General features: G+C 47.2%; 1 protein-coding gene across 3 annotated transcripts in view; it reads left to right on the forward strand.

The window, feature by feature from the left end:
* NR3C1 (nuclear receptor subfamily 3 group C member 1) overlaps positions 1-20,943 on the forward strand; it is a 58,070-nt gene extending 37,127 nt beyond the window's left edge. For all 3 annotated transcript variants that reach the window (XM_014253222.2, XM_088063796.1, XM_005523709.3), the window contains exons 4-9: positions 2,728-2,844; positions 7,212-7,490; positions 9,972-10,116; positions 14,548-14,678; positions 17,367-17,524; positions 18,365-20,943. In XM_014253222.2, coding sequence (XP_014108697.2) covers positions 2,728-2,844; positions 7,212-7,490; positions 9,972-10,116; positions 14,548-14,678; positions 17,367-17,524; positions 18,365-18,517 — 983 coding nt within the window. In that variant the 3' untranslated portion in view covers positions 18,518-20,943. The remainder of the gene's footprint in view (positions 1-2,727; positions 2,845-7,211; positions 7,491-9,971; positions 10,117-14,547; positions 14,679-17,366; positions 17,525-18,364) is intronic.
* The last annotated feature ends 1,530 nt before the right edge of the window (positions 20,944-22,473 follow it).

A 22,473-nucleotide genomic window follows, 5' to 3' on the forward strand; every position in this document is an offset into this window, starting at 1 on the left:
CCCTCAGTTTACAAGGCAGCTGGATGTGTGCCAAAGGCATGGGTTTGCCTGTTCTCAAGCTTAATTTAATCACAAAAGTATTGATACGGGAAGGAGTCACCCCAGTGATTCCTTTTGGTTTTGACACACCATAAATCAACTGTCTTGATATTAAAAATGTAAGCAGGCTTGTGGCAATCAGTTCCTCAGGGCTCACCTCTGCTTCCACTTTGATTGTGCCACAAATTATCCCACTCTTGACAGAATCCCAGAATCATTAAGGTTGGAAAAGACCTCCAAGATCATCAAGTCTGGCCTTTGTCAGCTGGGCCATGGCACCAAGGATTGAGCACCCTAAATCCTTCCATTAGATGCCATGGATGTTTTCAGGACACTTCCAGGATCCGTTAGTCCTAGTCTACACGTTAAAAAACAAATAATTTGGTTTTGTCTTTTATAGACATTTTTCTTATTAGGAACACATGTAAAAAGAATTTGTTTCTGCAATATCATTTTTATTAGTGGCTGCCAGGCACCTGTTAGTGTTCAGATCAAGCTGACTCTGCACACTCATTATCCGGCCTTTAGCCAAAGCCCTTTTTTCCACCTTTGCCTCCAGGCCTGTGTACTGTGACAGAAATACTCACAGAAACGGGAAGTGTCAGTGTCTAGGAAGTCAATATAAAGTGCATTTTTTTCAGCAAATAGTGGAACCAGAGAAGAGGAAGGGTGAAGGTGGGACAGCAGGTATCCACTTATGTGCAGTTCTTCAGGCAGACAGGCCTTTCTTCAGGAGCCCAGGCTGGCCAGAGACAGCTTTTTCTAGTTCTGATTTTGTGGTGTTTCAGAGCCCAGAGCCCTCGTGGCTGAGTTTCTCCAGCCCCAGCCCCGCTCAGCTCCCAACACTTCACCCAATGTACCAACCTTGATCCTCAGCGCTGCTCACACCTCCCTCCCTGAGGCTCCCCAGCACCTCTCCCTCCTGCTCTGCTCCAGATCGGCCCTGCTCATCAGCAGTTTTCATTCCATCTTCCCAAGTCCTTTGTCCGCAATTCCCAACCCTTTTCTAGGCTGCTGTGCTGAAACGGGCACGGAGCTGTTGGTGCCACAGCGCGGGATGGCGTGGGGATGGGATTGGCCAGCCTCTGAGAAATGTCCCTGTGTGCCCCAGATCCCCCTGGAAACAGCTGCATTGGCTCACTGCTGGTTTTTAGCAGAGCATTCGGGGAGTTCCTGGGTTTGAGCAGCAAAGAGAACGGAAGCTGGCACATCCCTGGGGAACAGGAGGGAGTGCAGCTCCAACTTCCCTTATTTTCCCTCAAAGTGGTCATGTGGCAAGAGAGCTTTGCTATAACATAACACAAAGAAATAGTGTAGCTTGGTCCTAGAAAAGGCAAGAATGGGTGAGCAGTAAATACAAGAAACCAAGCATTCATGGAGAGGAAGCCCTTGTGTCACTTTTGTCAGGAGTAAAATGGAGCAGCTCAGGAGAATCCTCACATGAAGTGTCTGTGTTGATGTGTGAAGCTGTGGTCTCATCAAACAGCGTGGAGGGACATGGAGCTGCTGTCTCTGCTCCACTGCAGTGCTGGCTCATGGGCATCAGTTCATGTTTCATGTGTGTTTCTGTGTGTTTCTGTGTGTTAGAATGCTAATGGCAACCAGAGCGGTGAGTCGAGGATCTGTGTCTGAATTAATTAAACACAAAGCTGGCACCAGGGTCAGGAAGATTCCTCTTCCCTGAGTGGAAGAGGTGTGGGGATCATTCAGAAAAACATTCCTTGGAATATCAACTTGAGGCGCTTCACAGGAGAAGTTTGGCCAAAGCCATAGGAATGAACTCTGCATGCCCATAATTTTAACAGCTGACTTGTAAGAAATTCCTTCTCCAAGCTGTTTTCCTGTGAGAAAACTCTTGGACTCTGTTGTTAATAACTCAGTATTTGGAAAGTCTGTTTGTTTCTCACAATATTGTACTGTCAGGACTTTGCAATAAAGTGTAAAAGCCCAGGCTGCAGCTTTCTGGCCTCTGGAAAAACATGCTCCTTGACCCCCACCTGGGAGAAGGATCTATTCTTTGGTCATACCTTTCCCTAAATAAGTTACATTCCGACATTCATTCACATAACTGACATAATTAAGAATAGATACTTCTGTTGTCCTGCTCTAAACAGCTAAGAAATACAGTTAATTTATGTACTTCAACTTGTCATGTTTTCAGTTTTGCGCTGAATCTGCAAATCCATAAAAATGTCAGAGCAATTGGTTTGTCCAGGTCAGGCTGTAAGTTACAGGAAGGTTTTATGACTGTCCAGCTGATGAAGCTGTGTCTGTGCTCTGTAGAAATGTTTACAAGCGTTCTCTCGGAATGTGTTTGTGCACATTATTCATGTCTCCTGTCAAACTATTCAGAGATGTGGGAAACCTGCTGTAGAAGGTGGCTTTGGTAAATGCAGGGGGGGATAGTTTTAAAAACAGAAGTTTCCTGGTGTTAACAAATAGAATATTATATAAATAATAAATAGAATAATAATATTTCAATAATATTTCTACCTAAGTGTATTGGCTTTGAGGTCTGCCCATGAGAAATGGGTTTGGATATGTGAAATCAGGTGGACACTGCTGTTTTTGCAAGGCACGCAGTGCAGGCAGTGAAGGTTCTCTGCGGTCCTTGCTGGGATGCAGGGATGGCTGAGCAGGGTCTGTGCCACGGGGAGCTGATGTTTGTCCGTGTCTCTTTGTGCCCAGGGCAGCACAATTACCTGTGTGCCGGCAGGAACGACTGCATCATCGACAAGATCCGCAGGAAGAACTGCCCCGCGTGCCGCTACCGCAAGTGTCTGCAGGCGGGCATGAACCTGGAAGGTAACGAGCCCTGGGGGCACAGGGGCTGCACTCTGGGCTGGTTTGTGGGCTCTGACACGAGACACAGCAGCGTTTGTGCTGGATCTGCTGTCTGTGCTCACTTGCTCTCTCTGTTCAGCACGAGTGAGCCACGCACACAGACCAGGGTTGTTTCTCAGGGTTGTTTCTCGTGCGCTCAGTTCATGCGTCCCGTGGCTTTCTCATGGAATGTGAGGCAGCAGAGCTCTTGGACAACACCTGCAGGGAGGTGTAACACCTGCAGGAGGGTGTGCTGAGTGACCTGACACTCAGACCATGGGGAGTGGGGATTACACCTTCCAGCTAATGAAAACTGAAGTACTCTTGTTCATGCTGTGGATACTTCTTAAATATCTGTCAAAATTTCTCCAGAAAACGTTGGTTAAATTTAACATACCACCACATCGTTGTTCTCTGCCGAGTCCTGAATGACTCGTGAGAATCTGAAGGCCACATCAACCAGAGATTTAGCAACAGTTGTAAAATGGCATAAAACACTTTTATTAGTGTCAGCTTCATTTTATGTTTGCTATTTTTCCCTGAGCAGCAGAGATTAAGGCAGCACTTAGTAGTGCAGTTATCCTGGTGGTACTTGTATAATCAAAATTGTCAGATAAAATAAAAATGTCAAAGATGTATTTGGCAGCTCCAAGGATGAACAGAATTTCATTTCAGTCAGTGATAATAGCCTTGGTGAGGTGTAAGTGATAAGTTAGAGATCAGTGAAGCACAGTCTGTTGTTAGCATGTCCTTCCTTCCTCTTCTGCTCCCAGCCTCCCTGAGGAGGACACAGCACCACTTTACCCTGCAGGGACCTGGACCTGCCCTTGTGTGTGTGTGCAGGAGGGGAGGCTACAGCCAACACCTGCACTAGCAGCTTCTGAAATAAATCCCTGAAGGACATGGATGGTCAGTGAGTGTCTGCCAGGAGCTGCATTTAGGTTTTGGACGCTCCCAGTGGGCTGGACCTCATCCTTCAGAGGTCAGAGCAGGACAGGCCTCTTGCCTCCTCCTGGTGTCCGTGGGGACAGGTCACTGCCCTGCCAAGCATGGCCGGGAGCAAGGACGTGTAACAGCAGAGCCTAAAGGCAGCTTAAATGGTGCCAAACCCCACAGGTTTGGTTTGGAGTGGAAAATAATGCATTTTGGTTAAGGTTGGTTTCTATTTTTTGTCTTCACAGTTGTTTTCAAAGTACATCTGTGATATTCATGTATTTATCTATGTGGAAAAGTGCTCCCATAGTGAGGAATAGCTCTCTAACTGTACAATAAACGTGCTCCCATTGTAAGCTCTCCCCCCTGAATCACTTTCAGTGGACACCAGTATTGCTGTCTGTGGCTCCAGGACATGGAATCAGAGAACTGAGGAAGGCTTTGGGCTGGGGAGGTGTCAGAGCTCATCCAGTCCCACCCTCCCCTAGCCCAGGTGGCTCCACTCCCTGTGCAGCCTGGCCCTTTCTGCAGCACAGAAAATGCAGGGCCGTGACGTCGGGCTCCTGTCACTTCTCCACGTGTTGCTTGGAGCCCTTCCAGCCTGGTTTGTCTGAATTTTGGCACAGAGAATCCTAGAGAATAGTGAGGTTTTGGAGGATGGATTTTGTTATATAAGTTGCTGGAGAAGGTGAGGAGAGGGAAGCTTTTATGGCTGAGAGGGAAAAGGAATCTAGAAACTCAGCAGCACAAAATGGAAGAAGAACCCAGAGCAGTGTGAAAGTGTGAAAAATACCCTGAAAACGAGGATTTTTGGGACATATCTGAACAGATGGAGAAGTGGTCATGCAGAAAAGCAAACTGGGAGGCAGCATAAAGTGCAGAAGAGACAAAAATCCAATTTATTTTATCTTGTCTATTTTAGGGTCACAGTTCAGGAACGACTGTTTAAAAGAGTATTTGCATGTTTTTTAGACAGTAATTTCTTTTTTGAGAAGTCCCCAGCTGCATTCTCAGAGCATGAACAATGGTTATAGCAAACCAGTGAATGGTCAGAAGAGATCCCAGTACCCAGCCCATCAATCCTTGGGCCCCTTGCACTCACCTGACTTCCTGCTGGACTTTTTCCAGGAGTTTTGGGTATCTCTCAGTTTCTGCTGCCTACAGTGGATTTCACTGTTAGGTAATGGGTAAAAAACTAATTTATTTTAAAATTAATTAATTCATTCATTCATTCTATCGTGCAACATTTTAATTGACCTCTTCTTGTCCTGAGTTAAAAGTGACCCTTTCTAGTCACTTGATAAGTTTCTGTTAGTCTTGTTCACCATAAAATAACTGAGGTTGGAAAAGACCTCAAGTCCACCAGTCATCCCTTTGGCCCTGCATATCATCCTTTTCTGGAACTTTCTTTTTTCTATTGCATGTTTTTTGGGGCGTAGGAGACTGGAAACAATCAAACTAGCAAGCTGCAGGTACCAGAGATTTACACAGCACAGTGATGATATTTTGTACTCCAGCCTTCATTTCCTTGAGTTCTCATTTCCGCTGCCACCGTTAATTGGTGTTCCTTGGCTCCCTTTCTCTTTGTGATGTGCTGGAAGAAAAGATTTATTGTTAGGTTTTGTGCCTGTAAAAAAACGGTCTCATAATTTTTTTGGTTTTTCATGCCCCTTTTTACAGTTAAACTTGGCAGTTAATCAGTTTTTTCTGCAGTCTTCACTTGAAATTTATTTCACTTTTTTGAGGAATCTTTAGTTGTTCCTAATTCTGTGCCCGTGGCTGCTGGGGGCGGTGGCAGCTCCCTCACCCACCTGGCTCAGGTGCTGGGGCCATCTGCCCCGGGCAGGGAGGAGGAAGCTCTGGGGCCTGGTGCCTGCCAGGCTGCAGGAGCCTGGGGCTTGGGGGTTTGTTTGTTTTGAACAAAAAATCTTGGATGCTTCTCTCTCCATGCTGAGCTTATCTATGGGGGTTATCTCCTGTAACGTGCCCTAAGGAGCTGCCTTTAAATTAGCAGTCCTTTTATTATCTGAAAATTAATTGCAAGGAAATACATTATCTCAACCTTCTTTTTATTCTTTTTTTTTTTTTTTTTGTGAGGTACAGCTATATATCTAAGTCAGGACTGGGAACAGCCTAATAAAAATCCTTGCATAATAATTTGTCTTATCAGATCTGTTTATTTTGATTATAATTTTATCAGGCTTTCTGGACTGAAAATACTCCATCCAGGTGTCTGCAGGAAGCTGAAGGCATGTGCTTCTAAATTTAAGTCAAAGTTCATTTGCTCTTCAGAACATGATAATGGGGCAAAAAAAAGCCAGAATATGAAAGGATTTTGAAGCAGCCATTTCAAAATTGAGACGAGAATAACAAGAAGCTCTTTGCTCCAAGGAAACAACTGTTGCTATTCCCTCATGGCAGGCTTGGCACATGTGGCCAGTCTACAAAACTTTGGGAAAATGCAATTTGTACAAGGTCTGTAGAGGATTCCTTGTCTCGGGCAGTTGTTTTCCGAAGGCTCTGTCGCAGCCAGAGGGAGAGGCGGCTCCAGGAGGGGGATTTGTGTGCTGGCACTGTGGGGTTGGTGCATTTTGGGTGCTCAGGGATTCTGAACAGGTCAGGGGAGCTTGGAGCACGACCACGTTACGTGATGCTTTTATGGGCTACAGATTTATCTGGGAAGTTCCAGAGCAGAAATCAATTAATTAACTGAGGCACCCAGGGACGGAGCTGGGCTCCTTTGGTCTCGGTTAAACAGCGAGTTCCGTGTGGCCGCCTGCATCCAGGAGAGCCAGAGCCAAGCAAGAGACTCCATTAGGGACAAGATGCTAATAAAATTGCTGCTCCAACTTTTTTTGTAGTTTACAGTTAACATCTCTGTGTGATGTTTTATTTACTTGGCGAATGAGTTTTATGGTTTAATTACGCAGCAGTGATTTATATGCAAGAGAGCTGGCAAGAGAAAAACCTCCTTCTGCCCAGCATTTTTTAAAAAAATCCTGTTCTCCCTGGCTCGAGAGATCCAGTAACTTCTTACCCATTAAATACATTTTTTTTTCCTTTCTTTTGCCTAGTTTCTATGCTTGGTATTTAAAGGAACTTTTCAAGTGTGCAGTCCTGCAGATATCTTCAGTGGTGGGCTTGGGCCTTGTATTTTAGGGTCGGCCTTGTAAAGCGCCTGTAGACATCACCAAGCATTTTGAAGCATTGGCGTAAATGTGTCTTTTATTAAAATGTGAAGTATTATTTTCACTGTTTGGAATGAACGTGAAATTCCTGCCTCACAAGCCAGCGCCGTGCAGGTTTCCCTGCCCTGCTGCCAGCCGCGGTGGGAGGAGAGCGGCGTTCCCTCTGCCGTGTTTGTCTCCCTGTGGTCACTTCCATGCCCTCAGCTGTGTCTTGCCCACCCTTTGCAGCTCGGAAGACGAAGAAGAAGATCAAGGGGCTGCAGCAGGGCGGCGCGGCGGGCGCGCGCGAGGCTCCGGAGGCGGCGGGCAGCAAGAGCATCGTGCCCGCGTCGCTGCCGCAGCTGACGCCCACCCTGGTGTCCCTGCTCGAGGTCATCGAGCCCGAGGTGCTCTACTCTGGCTACGACAGCTCCCTGCCCGACTCCAGCTGGAGGATCCTCTCCACGCTCAACATGCTGGGCGGCCGCCAGGTGGTCGCTGCGGTCAAGTGGGCAAAGGCGATCCCAGGTAATGCCCAGACACGGGGAGTGCTGCCTGCAGCCTTCCTTTTCAACCTAAATCTGCCTTTCTTTTCCTTCAGAGCTGTCCACATCACGTGTTGCTGCTACCGGGGCTTGTTCGTGGCTCAGGAAAGACAGCAGAAAAGCAGAAAAAATTGCAGATGCAAACATTTGTTTGCCACAAATTAGGTCATTTTACCCAAACACTTTGACTATTGAATATTAAAATTCTTAATTAAATGGGTGTTTGTTGTAAAAGTATTACAGAGAACTGTTTGTATTAGCTCTGTCTCCACCTCAGATTCACAGAATGCCAGGATGGCTTGGGTGGGAAGGACCCTAAAGCCCATCCAGTGCCACCCCTGCCATGGCAGGGACACCTCCCACTGTCCCAGGCTGCTCCCAGCCCTGTCCAACCTGGCCTTGGGCACTTCCAGGGATCCAGGGGCAGCCCCAGCTGCTCTGGGCAGTAAACAGTTATTTCTTGGATATTTTTAGCCATGAGGTTCTCTTGACTTGTGCAGCCCAATATCATCGCTGTGCTGGCTCATTGGTCTGAGTTCCTGGATGGATCTTTCCTGACTCCCCCTCACTGTCCAGCTCCAGGGTGGAAGTCAAGGTGTGATTTTCTCTCCAGCTCTGTTCAAACTGACTCTTACCTGGGCAAACAGGGAGGTTTGCTGCTATTTTGGCTCCCACCTAAAGACACGGTGAGGCAAGGAAGAAGTGATGGCAGATCTCAGCCTTGGACGTGACACATGGCAACTGTCTTGGAGAGGCCAGGGCCAAGGGCTTGAGCTGAAGATGTTTGTTCCTACAGAACAAAGCCCAGTGTTTATCTCCCTCTCTCCCCTGTCAGTGCTGTTCACTACCTGTTCTCAAAAACCCTGGCAAAAACACCTCCATGACGCATAGGTTGCCCAAAAATAACATCACATAACAGGTCTGCCAAAAAAAAAAAAAAAGAAAAAAGCCTGATAATGAGATTTATGAGTCATAACTGTGTCTCTTTGAGCAGGGGAAATAAATTACCAGTGGGAAGGAAAGGCTGGAAAACTCAAATGCATCTATGTCCAGCAGAGATGTGACTGGAGAGATTTGTGTGGGGTCTGGTGGACAAGGTGGGACAGGTGGGACAGGTTGGACTCAGTGATCTTGGGGGACTTTTCCAACCTCAGGGATTCTGGCATTCTGTGTCAGGGCTGTTTGCACTGGGCACTCGAGCTGAATTAGATCAGTCTGCTCTAGGAGAGGCCCACATGCACACACTTCCTTCTGGGACAGGTTTTTGGGAGACCATCTGGTATTTCCAGATCCAGATTTAGATTCCATTTTTTTATAAAACACTTCTCTGTTCATCATCTCTGCTGAGCAGTTTTTGTAATTAGCCAAACCCTTCAGGTTAGAGCTTATGCTCTCAATGAAAATGCCAATCTTCTCTTTAATAGCTACATTAATAGAAACTATTCTTATCATTTTTATCTCCTTTCTTTTGTTTGCTAAGGTGGTTCCTCATGAGTGTTTAATTTGTATATCCTGCTCCTGGTTGTAGCCCATCAGCCATGCTGACAGCACGCCAGCATTCCTTGCCAAACCCTTTAGTTGGGATTTCAAAATAATCTTTTCCTGGGGAGGGTTTGAGCACAGATTGCAAGGTCTGACCCAGAAGGACTGGAATCACTTTCAAACCCTTTCTTTGTATTTCAGGGGCAGTAGTTGGTCATTCCTGGTGACTCCAAAGCCAGGGCTGTGTTTAGACCCACCAAGTTTGTTACACGTTCATCCACTGGCTCTGTCTCTTGGCACAGCTTCAGGAAGCAGCTCTTTAGATGTTACGAGCTTTTTAGATGTCAGATGCTTAATAAAAATAGATAAAATCAACTTGTATTCAGGCTCTAATAATGGCTCCGTGTGGCACGATGGTTTCTTGCTGAGTGTAGGCTGGATCTGATAGGAGCTGGTGCTGCAAATCCAAAGCTGGTGGCATTTTCAGACTCTTTGAGGGACCAGTTGTCAGGTTTTACTCATTTCCTCCCCGTTCAGTTGGCTCTGATCATGCTGCATGTGAGATTAGAAGCAGTGATGCTGGTAACTAATGCACTACTTACTTTGTAGGTTCAGTGTGCAATTGTTGTTGAATAAGAACAAAAATTGATATCAAATCCTTTATTGTCCAGCAGACTGCTCTCGTGAAAAGGAGCTAACCCTGTTGTTTTTGGAAGGCAGCCCAGTGAATTACAGTGTATGTGAACTGTAATTGCTGCCTTTTGTGATGTATCTGACTGACCATCAGTTCCAGATAACCACACACATCTGTTCTGTGATCTTTTAATATTACATCCCTTTTACTCCCTGTAGTACCTATGCACCGATAACACAGCAGTTGTGCTGCTCATAACCCTGCTCCTTTTCCAAGTCACACAAATCTTCTGTCCTTTGTTGCTTTTTTACGACTGACACCGTCCCCCCTCCATTTTTATTTCTCCAGGTTTCCGAAATTTGCACCTGGATGACCAAATGACCCTTCTGCAGTACTCCTGGATGTTCCTGATGGCTTTTGCTTTGGGCTGGAGATCCTACAAGCAGTCCAATGGCAACCTGCTGTGCTTTGCTCCAGACCTGATCATTAACGAGTGAGTAGGAGCTGCTGGCGCTGGGCTTTGCCTCGGGGGTGGATCCTGAGTCCTCCCAGGGATCCCACAGCAGCCTCTCCTTCCCCACTTGTTTTTTTCCAGCAGCTTGCTTAGCGTTTTTCGCTAAGTCAAACGGAAGGTAATTGAGATATTAAGTGTATTTATATCCAGAAGTTTTTGTGGGAGGTGTTTGTGCTTTAACATTCCATATTGTGACTGTTCTGCACCATTCACTAGAATCATTCATATTATCAGAGCCAACACAGTCAGAGCTAAAAATATGCCTGGGATGGAGAGAAAAGTTTGGCAAATTGCATAATGTTCTGTCTGTTTAGTGTATCAAAGTGGCAATATGGCCTTACGAGTTTGCCAGAGTGAAACATTTCTGGCTGATCTGATGAAATTAAGGCTGAAAAGACAAGGTTAGAGATGGAACAACCTGCCTGATTTGTGTTTTCTTGTGAACTTTCTTGTCAGCTTTCAAGCAAAGTTGAATGTGGTGGAATGTTTGAACATGTTTTTTTCTTGCACCACACATCATTTTCCTTGAATTTTTCCAGGTTTATGTTGTGCAGTAACTGTGCTGTAGAAGAGGGGAACAGGGAATTTGGGATTGTTGAAGTGATTGGATCTTATTCACGTGTCTGTTTCCTGGTTTTGATATGAAGGCAATACCTTTAGCCTGCTTTGGCACAGTTTCATATTTTTGGTCCTATATAAATTTCAAAATCAGATCTCCCAAACGTGTTGTAAACAAATTAACGATTGTTACATTTTCTGTGGGATCAGCGATTTATATTTCATGTTTATTTATTCCCTTGCTTTTTTTTTGTTGCCAATATTTATCCAGGCTTTTATAAACTGTAATCATTGCCTTATAATAATAATAATTTCTTTTAAAAAGGCTGAGGAGGAGATGGCAGGTGAAGGCCCATCTGTGTACTTCTGTTTATTAAAGCGCTTAGAATGTGTCCCTGGAGCAGAATAGTCTCTGTGTGGTGGAATTGAAATAATTGATGTTGTCACTAAGTGCAATAACATCTAATTTGCTGTAAGTCAGAGGTCTCCTGCTGTTTTATCAGTGGGTCAAAACCACAGAGCTTCAGTGCTAGGTGTTGGAACTCTTGAAAACCCCCAGAAATGAAAGGGTAATGCTGTTACAGCAAGCACTATTTCCCAAATTCCTTCCAGCTCCAGTTTGGTGAGTCGTAGATCAGAGTGACATTTGTTTTCAATAAAACACTGAGCTGACTGAGAGCACTGCAGTTCCTTCCAGTGAGCTACAGGCTCTCCATAAAACCCTCCGGTCGTAACTTTTTATGTCCCATCCCTCAATAAAACAGAGCCACCTCGGGGTAAAACCTGACAAACACCAAGTGAGACACGAGAGCCCTGCAGGGGAGAGCTGGGGGCTGGGGGTGACCAGGGCAGGCAGACGAAAATAAATCCCCTTGGGTTTGGGTGATGAGCTGTGCCCATGGGGAGGGCTGGGGAGTGGTGCTGAGCTGGGCAGGGGTAAAACCCACACCCGAGCACAGAGCCGCTGCCATGGCTACAGAGAGCCATGGTTAAATCCTGGTTAATTCTCCTTGGGTGTGAGATGGGCTTTAGAAACCATTTATTCCATTTCTGAGACTTACCCTCGTGCTCAGAACAGTTCAGTGTCTTCAGCTTCACCAAGGCAAGCTCCACCTCTGAGGGGTCTCCAGGACTTGGTGGTTCAGTTGGACATAACTACAGTTACTGATTTCTTTATGGGATTAATTAGACTTTCTTTAGCCTCATGTATCTGCTCAAGCATCTGAGCAACATCAGTCCTTCGTGCATTTATCCTTGTGCCAGCCCTGTCCAGTGTGTTCCTGTGTATTTACTGCTACTTACAGGGAGTAACAACATCCAGTAGCTCGTAGTCTGTGGTGGGAAAGAGGATTAAATTCTCTTCTTATGTCTTAAACTGCCATACTAGTCATTTACTCAGTCTTCTCCTAAAAATGGAATATTTATTGAATATTCCACTTTTATGTCTGTACTCCTAGAATTTATTTATTTTTTTATGGAGGTATGTCTATACTAGCTGGCAATTTTATATATGTTATACGTGTTTTTATACACACACACATGAAACTTGATTCAAACTGTTGAAAAGTTTGGCAGCTGAATAAATCTTAGGCTTTAGGCCATTATTTAGTACTTGGAAAGGGTTTAAACCTGTGATTTTGCAGTATTGTATAACTGTTTCCCCAGTTTGTGATTGAAAACATGCCCTGCTGGAACTGGCCTTGGTTCTGTCTCAGCTTTCGTCCCCTGGGTATGACACAGGGTGCCCGAAATTACAGTGAGCACAGTGACTATGCACAGTTGTGTTCATGGAGTAGCAGATGCCATTTCATTGCTGTCCAGCTTGAGGCAGAGTTCCTGGAAGTCCTGGGCCCCGGGGTTTTGCCTCTGGTTCCTTGCTCGTCACTGGAGCTCCTTGCAGGGAGGAGTGAGGTCACGCATTTGTGCTCCTGATGTCCCGTGCTGTGCAGGGTGCCTGTGCTGCTGGGTTTGAACAGCAAAACAAGTGCTGGCACTTCTCTAAGCAGTGTTTTGTCAGTCCCCTTATTCCCCACATTTTTTCCCCAGCATTCTTTTGTAGCTCCTTGTGTGGAGTCGGTGCCATCTGGTTTTCAGAACAGCAGCATCTTGTTTCCTGGGGTTTGGTGCTGTGCAGCTCTGCTGAACCCAGTGACTGAGAGCCGTGCAAACCCTGCCGTGCTTCCCTCGCCCATGTGTCCCTCCTGTGCCCATCCTGTGTCCCTCCTGTGTCCCTCCTGTGTCCCTCCTGTGTCCATCCTGTGCCCATCCTGTGTCCATCCTGTGCCCATCCTGTGTCCCTCCTGTGTCCCTCCTGTGTCCCTCCTGTGTCCCTCCTGTGCCCATCCTGTGTCCCTCCTGTGTCCCTCCTGTGCCCATCCTGTGTCCATCCTGTGCCCATCCTGTGTCCCTCCTGTGTCCCTCCTGTGCCCATCCTGTGTCCCTCCTGTGTCCCTCCTGTGTCCATCCTGTGCCCATCCTGTGCCCATCCTGTGTCCCTCCTGTGCCCATCCTGTGTCCCTCCTGTGCCCATCCTGTGTCCATCCTGTGCCCATCCTGTGTCCATCCTGTGTCCATCCTGTGCCCATCCTGTGCCCATCCTGTGTCCCTCCTGTGTCCATCCTGTGCCCATCCTGTGTCCCTCCTGTGTCCCTCCTGTGTCCCTCCTGTGTCCCTCCTGTGTCCATCCTGTGCCCATCCTGTGCCCATCCCCATGCCCCAGGTGCTGCCAGGCCTGGGCTGGGACACAGGGGTGGGTGTTTTAGGGGCCGAGGAGGGGGCCAGGGTGGAGCAGCCTGTTCAGTGGCAGTTCAGCTGAGAAGGCAGATGTGTGGTGTGTTTCCATGAGCTGAGTGTAGCAGTCCAGGAGGTGTTACACTGCTGTGTGTGTGGGGCTGGTGAGTGCCCTGTGCAGGGGGGGATCCTGAGCAGGCAGAGCCCTGAGCCCTGCCCTTGTCCTGGTCTGTGTCCCCAGAACAGCTCCTGTGCCAGCTGAGATCATCTGATGTGCCCTGGCCAGGATGGGCCTGGCTGGGAGCCGTTCCCAGAGCTGTGCCAGCGCTGGGATGAGGTGAATCAGCCTCCCTGTGCCCTGACACGGGGCACGGGGCAGAGCTGCCCTGGCTGAGCACGGGGCTGGGGCTGCTCCCCTGTTCTGGGAACTCCAGCTTGTGTGGCCTCAGCACTGCCCCAAAGCTCTGTGTGTTCCTCTGGATCCTCAGCCGAGTGGACAGGGTTCTGTTCCCAGCAGGCAGAAACAAACGACAGGCTGACCCCTTTCATAATGTTTATTTTAACCTTCTGCCCAGAAACGGGCACCGTTTTACATGAGGAAAGCTGCTGAGCCCTGGCAGAGAATGGGTTTAAATAACTTAATTTAAAATATGTGAGATGCCCTTTGGTACAGCCCAGAGGGGCCAGGACAGCGTTTGCCAAGTGCTGGCTTTGTGTCAAGTGCCCTGACAAACATCCCACAGCCCAGCATTGCACTTCTCCTGTTCCATGCAGCATTACCTTGTGTGCACTTTGCTGCTCCTTGGTGCAGGAATCCAGAGGTGAGGCCGGGGTGTCTGGGCTGCTGTCAGTGCCCACAGCTGGAGCTGTAGGTGTGGGGCAGTGCTGCTGAGAGCAGAGCTTGCTGCTGAGCCCTTGGTGCAGACACTTTGTGAAGGCACTGGGGCTCAGGATGGCTCAGTGCTCATCCTCGGGGCCAGAGTTTGTCTGTGGCACCAAGGCAGTGAGCGTCCTCAGCTGTGCCAGGCTCACATACAGCTCCTCATCTGCAGCACAGAAAAACACATCCACAACGTGCAGATAGCCAAACACTTCACTCACTCCTGTGCTTTTATTCCTCAGGCAGAGGATGAATCTCCCATGTATGTATGAACAATGCAAACACATGCTCATGGTGGCCCGAGAGCTGTCCCGGCTCCAAGTCTCCTACGAGGAGTATCTCTGCATGAAGACATTGCTTCTCCTCTCTACAAGTAGGTGAACAGCTCAATACCAAGCTTTTTGCTTCTGCAGAAGTATGTGGTGGATTTGCAATAGATATTGTGAGATGTACAATATGCTACATGCTGGTTTCTATCTTTAGGTAGGATGTGCTGGGGTTAAACAAGTCACAGCTTAGTAAATTCTGTCTGTGCTGCGTGAGAGTTCAAAGTGCAGTGTCAGAAAGAGTCCCTTTAGAATATGCAGAAGTAAACTGAGACAACAGAACTAATACAAGTGATTATGTGTAAATACCTTTCACAGTGTTACTTTTCCCCTCTGCTGATTTCTCTGGTCACCAGTGGCTTTGTTCTGCTGGAGCTGGAGCTCCTGGGATCCGAGTTCAGCCCAGGCTGGGCTGCAATCCAGGGACTCACACAGCACAGCGAGTGTGAGTGAGTGTGTCTGAGTGTGAGTGTGAGTGTGCTGGGGTGGCTGTGAGCCAGGCACCTCGCTCCAGCACAGCCTCTGTGTCCTGGGAATTCCCATCCCATCCCATCCCACGGCCACAGGATCCCCAGGGAGCTGCCTCGGGCAGGGGCTGACGTGTTCCTGCTCCTGCCTGGCACGAGGGCCTCGCTTCAGAGCCGTGACAGAGGTGCCAATGTGTTTGAAGGGTTGCAAGAGCAGCAGAGCAAGTGAAGATTTGTCAACGTACTTCTGTAATTCTGCACCATCCTCGTCAGGTGCTTTGGCTTGGAAGGGACCTGAAATGTGATGAAAAGTAAATATTATTAAGTTTATTACATTGAGGGTGTAAACATTCCTTATCTTTAATTTTTACAGTGAATAATAGCATTGATTCTTACACAGAAAAGAGAATTTGTTCACCTTGGGCTTTTTGCAGATAGGAGCCAGGAGGGTTGGGAACCCCAGCACTGCTCACGTGTCAGGGCAGGGGGTGATGGTGTGGGCAGGGCAGTGTGAGGGTGCCATGGCCAGTGCCCCCCAGCCTGGCAGTGCCCAGCACTGCCTCACTGCCAAGCCCAGAACTGGGACAAGGGCTCTTTCAGAGGAAACTTTCAGCCTCTCATGGCCGTGGGCTTTGTAGGAACTTAAAACTTCCCTGAAACTGCAGATTTCAAACAGTTCCTGTTTGATTCTGACATCTCTCCCAAAAATTCCTCAAGTGTTTTGGGTGTGGTGTAGGCCAACTTTCCTCACAGGAGCTGGAAATTTCCATGGCAGAAGTGGTGAGGAGGCAGCTCTGGCAGGATTCAGCTCCTCCAGAGCTGGCACTGCCCGAGGCCTCTCCACTCGATTTCCAGTGGGAGAATTCATCTTCATTTTGTTAAGCACATACATTGTGTGAGTGTATCATCAGGGAACTTCTGCAATTGAATAGCTGAGATTTCTATAGCTCTTTAATCCACAACTTGACAATTTGAATTTGTTTATTGTGTTTCTGTGTTAAGTTTTCCAAGAGAAGATGAGGAGGAGGAGTGAAACAGGAATCCCACACAGGTCTAGACTTGTAGCTCACACACAGACGTAGCTCAGAGACCTTTTCCACGCGAGGTATTGAAACGATTGGCAGGTTTCATCTCCTGTGTAGGCAAAACAGATGGGAGACTTCATTCCAGAATCTCTCAGATGCTGACAGTGCAGGGAAGCTTGGATTTCCTAAGGAAGGGAATGTGCTCTGTGACCTCTATCCTCCTGCTGTGCTTTTGGTCACCTTTGTCTCAGCTCTTTCTCTCCTCTGTCTTCAACTCTTTCACTTCCCCGAGGTGACCAGAGGCCTCTGAGGAAGCAGCTGAAGGAGTCCACGTGCTCCATTTGCCTGGGTTGGTCCTTGGCCTTTGGAATGACCATCCCCACAGGAGGCACAGGGACTTCACCTGGACTTGAATCCCCAGCTCTTGGGTTGCTGTCCCCAGCTCCTCATCTGCCCAGCACTGTCTCCATGTGCCATGGCTGTCCCAGAGGAGCTGTGTCCGTGCCCAGATTCCCCATGGCTGCTGCAGTCTGTTTGCCTTGCCTGGAGCTGTTACTTGATCCATGTCAGGAGGCTCAGAACCAGATGATCTTTCAAGATCCTTTCCAAGCCAAGCCATCCTGTGACCCTGCCCTTGCTCTTCCCTGGGCACGCAGAGGTTTTATGGAACCTTCCTAATGTCACATTTCCCCGGAGCTGGAGAGCACAGGAGCTCCAGCCCTGGTGGTTCTCCATCAAGCTGCTTCCAGGGCTGGGTTGTTGTTGCCTCTGTGGTCCAGTTCCCTTCCTGCTGTTTTTTGGTGGGATACCTTTGGAGGCTTTTATTTTTTATTTTCGGCAGGCCTGTGCTTTGTGTTTGGCTGGTCACTGTCCCATCCTGCTCTCTCCTTCTCTCTCTGCTGTCACTTCAGTCAGTCCAGGCCCTTTTTCTTCACTCATTTTCACAGAATCACAGAGTGGTTTGGCTTGGAAGGGACCTTAAAGCTCACCTCATTCCACCCTGGCCTTAAACACGTCCAGGGATCCAGGGACAGCCACAGCTTCTCTGGACAGCCTCTGCCAGGGCCTCCCCACCCTCACATGGAAGAATTCCATGTTTTAGCCTAAATTTCCCCTCTTGCTCCTTGTCCTATCACTGCAGCTCCTGATGAAGATCCCCTCTGTGTGTAACTAACGTAAGAGAACTCAGAGCGTGTCACAGTTGGCTTTTGCAGTGTTGTGAGGGTTGGTGTCCATGTTGCAGTTCCCAAGGAAGGCCTGAAGAGCCAGTCCCTGTTTGAGGAGATCCGCATGACGTACATCAAGGAGCTGGGCAAGGCCATCGTCAAGAGGGAAGGGAACTCCAGCCAGAACTGGCAGCGATTTTATCAACTGACTAAACTGCTGGACTCTATGCATGATGTAAGTCCTGACAGGAATGCTGCAGGCATTCCAGAGAAATACGTGTGGGGCGGGGACAGCGAGCTCCTCCAGCTCTCTTCATTTAAAGGGACAGATATTGGGGAGGAGGAGGAGGAGGCCGTGCTCCTCTGCTGCCTCACAAAAGGCAAATTGACAGCCCTGCACATGGTCCTCTCAGGCTGCCTCTGCAGCACAACCCACAGCAATTAATTGTATCATGAATCTCATTTTCAGTTTCTCCGGTTTTAAAAAAATTACATTGCTTTAAAGAGGAGGAGCTCAGGAACTGTATCTGACTTTGCAGTAGAAGCAGAAATGTGATGTTTAAAAGCAGTCTTATCTCAGAGCCCAAGAAGGAAAGGATTTATGGAATAGCTTGAAATTCCATTAAAACAATGCCTCGGCACTATGTGTGGTGGTAGCAGTGATCTAATTTTGAAGGAATTTCCAATTCAGACTGTCTCCTTTGGCAGTTTAATTCCAATTACACATGTAGCACAAAGCAGTGTTTAAGACAAGGGTAACTTTGAGACCTCAAAATTACTGTTTTTTTCTTGTTCCTGTACCAAGCACCTGGAACGATCTCATTTAGCTTATCCATGTGTGTGTTATTTATCTGCTGGAATGGGAACTGGTACCAAATCTCCTCAGTGTTTGTAAAGCCTTGCACAGTCTGGTTTCTATCAGAGTGCCGTGGACAATTAATTAACGAACTAAATGAGGATTCCAGTGCACGTCTTGCCCGAGCCCCATCCTGTGGGGCAGGAGTTGGGGAGGAGGGAGGTGAATGTTCCCTGAACATCTTCATGTGCAAGTAATTCTTTGTCTTGTCACTCGTAGGTGGTTGAAAATCTTCTGAGCTTTTGCTTCCAGACATTTTTGGATAAATCCATGAGTATTGAGTTCCCAGAAATGTTGGCAGAAATCATCAGCAATCAGATACCAAAATATTCCAATGGAAATATCAAGAAGCTCTTGTTTCATCAGAAGTGACTGCCTTAACACAAAGGGTTGCCTTAAGAAACCGTCACACGATAGCTTTGTTTTGTAAAGAGAAAACCGACAGAACTTGTTCCTTTTGTCCTCGCAGGTGTTTCTTTTGTAATTATGCACTACACGTGGTTTACAGAGGGCCAAGAGTTAGGCTGGAGAAGCAGCGGATTTCTCGCCTTTGGGAAAGAATTGGGGAGAAAGGAAAGGAAAAGATCTGGGTTTTGGCAGAAATTTTCTCTCTCCCCTCGTGCACCATCCCTGGATGCATCAAACCACCAGTGACAAGCTCTGAGGCTGTTACGAACGTTCTGCTAATTAATTAATTAATTGCTGCAGTTGGCTGAAGACAATTTTTTAGGCTTTTTTTTTTCCTTTTTTTTTCTTTTTTTTTTTTTTTTTAGTAAAGTGTTTTGGATTTTTTTTTTTTTTTTTTAAAGTTAAGGTAGTATTTTGGTTTATGCATGTAACCTGAAGAAAGTTTACAAGTGTATATCAGAAAAGGGAAGTTGTGCCTTTTATAGCTGTTACTGTCTGGTTTTAGCAATTTCCTTTAACTTTATATACCGTGAACTCGGCTTGTTCATTTTTTCTTACGTAATTTTTTTGTAATACTTCAAGATGCCTATTGTACAGCTGGTTTTTTAAGGTGGGGCAGCTCGTAGCTTTCCTAAACGACCTCTAGACAGTAAATACTCGAGTAGATTCATGTGAAAACTGGGTTGGGCTTTTCTAACCTTATGCTTTCAACTGGCAAAGTGGCCATAAAAATTGGGCTTTTTCTAAGGGCCAGGGTGGGTGGGAGAACACTCTCAAATCTCATTTCAGTAGATCCGGATGAAACAAATCCTTTTGGTACATTGCAAAAGTGTTGGATATGCAGATTCATAGAAAATTAACCCAGTCCTAACTGGATGTAAATGAGCAGGTTATTTTATATGTTGAAAAAAAAAAAAAAAAAAAAAAAAGAAGCCTGATTTTTGCATATGATGCAACAGCCATAACGCAAAGAGTCACGGGCTGCATTGATGCCAAGAAGATCAGTCCTGACTTCCCATCAGGAAATTTTCAGGAAAATATGCATAGCTTCAGAAAAGTTTACTTCTGTGTGGAGAAACTCTGTTTTCCATACACCTAAAGCTGTCATCACACAAGTATTTCTGGAGACCCCACGGACAGGGGAGGACGTGTGAGTGCACCCGGTGACTGGGGTTGTTCTCCTGTAGGATTCCAGAATCCTCCTCTCCGGGGACTTGTCCACGCGGCTGGGACTGGATCTCCCAGCTCCAAACTCGCCTGGTTAGAGACCCAATTCCACATCTGCACCCTTCACTGACTGCTCCATCCTCTTTCCTGGAGAGCAGGAGAGCTCCGCTACTGAGTTCGTGGTCTTAGAGTTGTTCGTCAAACTTTCTGTCTTTGTAAGGCTGCAGCCCTTCACATTGAATTCCTGGCGTGCCATAAATTCCCATAGGCCTTGTGGATTTCTCCTTGTTGCCATTGATGAGGATATTTTCGACATTTAGAAGCTGTAGTAGCCTTTTCTACGTGCACCTTAACAATTTTCTGTATCTCAAAACTGAAATATTTACTATGCCACTCTAAAATTTGATTTTTACTCAAAGTGGCCAGATCGTTTGTGTAATAGAAATGAGAAAGATCATCTGAGAAAATACAAAACCTAATATATTTTTATATTTAGTTATAGTTTCAAGTATGTATAATCGGTATATTCGCTCATCCAAGAAAAAAAAAAGGGAAGGGCTACTGCAGCTTTAAAAGCAATTTATTAAATGATTGTAAAATAGCTTGTATAGTGTATAATAAGGATGATTTTTAGATGACAGATTGCTTTATCATGATACATGTAATTATATTTTTTGTAGGGGGTCACAGATACTGAGTGGAAACCGCCGCGTGTGGTTTGGCCGGAGGCAGCCCCGGGGCTGTCGGTGTCGGTGTCCAAAGAGGTGTTGTGTTCCCAGGGGGAAACCTGTGCTCCGTGGGTGTGTGTAGGCTTGGGTTGTGTGTATCGAATCACTGTGTAAAATTCCCGTTGGTTTGGGGTGGGATACTCCTATCTGTATGGTCGGGAGCCGCTCCCGAGGCACGGCTGAAGCAGACCCCGCTGCAAAACCTGGCGCAGCTCTGACGGGGGCTCAGGCACAGCCTCCCTCCCACAGCAAAAACAGCTTAGAAATTGGGCAATAATCCACGTCCAGGTGCCAGCAATACGTAAATACAGAGCGTGGGGTGTTCACAGCACATTTCTACATTGAGCAGACCTTGGTTTCCAAATGAAATAGGAAACTCAATTCTCATCCTTTCTTAAAGCTCTTTTTGAATGTTATACCTATTAAAAAAGATCCTATATTCAGTACTTCGGAGTAAAATAGCATCTTTAATAAAAGAAAATAATCGCTCTCGTCTTTGATCTGTAAGGAATATGTACATTTTGTAATAGGTAAAGGTCAGGATTTTAATTCCAACTTCTAGCCCAAGTCATTGGGAATCCTCCCGCGCCCCTTTGCGATACAGATAGGAGTTTGTGGGGTTGGGGGGGGGGGGGGGGGGTGGCTCTTGGGGTAGGGGAAGTGTGCTCTTACTTTGGGGAATGTTTTATAAACTTGCATCCCCAGAGCCCTCGTTGGGAGCCTGGGGACAGTGTGTGCGGGTCGGGGTGCAGGGACCCCAAATTGTCGTTTCTGCCAGCAAAAGCAACTGCAGCGAGCTCCAGCAGACGGTGCAGTCGGGGTTGGAACCGGATGAGCTTTGAGATCCCTTCCAACCCGAATTCTGGGGTTCTGCGATCCCCCCCGTGAGAGAACCGGTCACGGAGGAGGAGAGGCTCTCTGCCCCTTGTGTCTGTTTGCCTGTATATTCATTTTCAGTCTCTGGATTTAAGGAAAAACAAAGGAAACTGTGATGTTAGAGGAAGAATCGTCCTGTACGTGCCGTTCAGTTCGAACCTCACCAGTGAGACTCCGTAGTGCTGTAGCCAGCAGTGAGAAGTCCGTGTCCTGTTATCCGTGGTCCGTGTAGCAGTGGGGAGTCCCTGCACTCTGGATAAAGCAGGGAGAATTCGGCCCTTCAGTGCCTTATCACAAAGTGCACGGATCCGCCCGCGCGGCGGGGGCAGCTCAGGATCGCAATGGCCTTAGGGGGACAGCGGGACGGGGGACACGGGGACACCGGGGAGGGCGGGGGGCTGGGGACCGCTGCCAATCCATGCCGAAAAGTGACCTCGCCATTTCCACAGGAAAAGGTAGGGAAGGAGGAAGTGCCTGGATGAGCGTGGGCTGTGGGAAGCGTCCTGCGGCCCAGCTTCGGAGACATGAGTAGAGCGAGATTTTCTAAAGATTGTATTATTGCATCCCTGCAAGTGTTCAAGGCCTGCTTGGACGGGGCTCGGAGCAGCCTGGTCCGCTGGAAGGGGGGAAGGGATGGGCTTTAGGGTCCCTTCCAACCCAGTCCGGTGTGGGATCCCATCTCCACGGACCAGGCACGCTCTGCCCTTGGCCCAGGCTGCAGCCAGGGCTTGCTGAGCCATCGATGTTTCATAGGAACCAAATTTTCCGTGAAGGTCGAGGGCCTCTCCAGCCAGAGGCCTCGTGTCCGAGGGAAGGCTGTGAGCGCGTGGGAACGCCCCACCTCCAACCCCCTGCCCACAGCAGAGATGGGTCATTACTCTATTTTGTATATTAAACAAAAAGATATATACTGGGGACAAATCCTATATCATACCAGTGTATGGCATTATTTAAAAAAAAAAAAAAAAAAAAATCATTATTTTTATCACAGCAATTTTAAACAGCATTAAAAAAAAAAAAAATTAAACCAGTGACTCCTGTTTAAAAATAAAAGTTGTAGTTTTTTATTCATGCTGAATAATTCTGTAGTAACAAGTCTGTAGTTTTCACCTACTCAGTGAAATGTTGGACTGTAAAAGCTTGTGTGGA

Source organism: Pseudopodoces humilis, chromosome 17 (assembly GCF_049639895.1).
Source record: "Pseudopodoces humilis isolate 2021_Gansu_Grassland_sample_001 chromosome 17, ASM4963989v1, whole genome shotgun sequence".
NCBI classification, from domain to species: Eukaryota; Metazoa; Chordata; class Aves; order Passeriformes; family Paridae; genus Pseudopodoces; species Pseudopodoces humilis.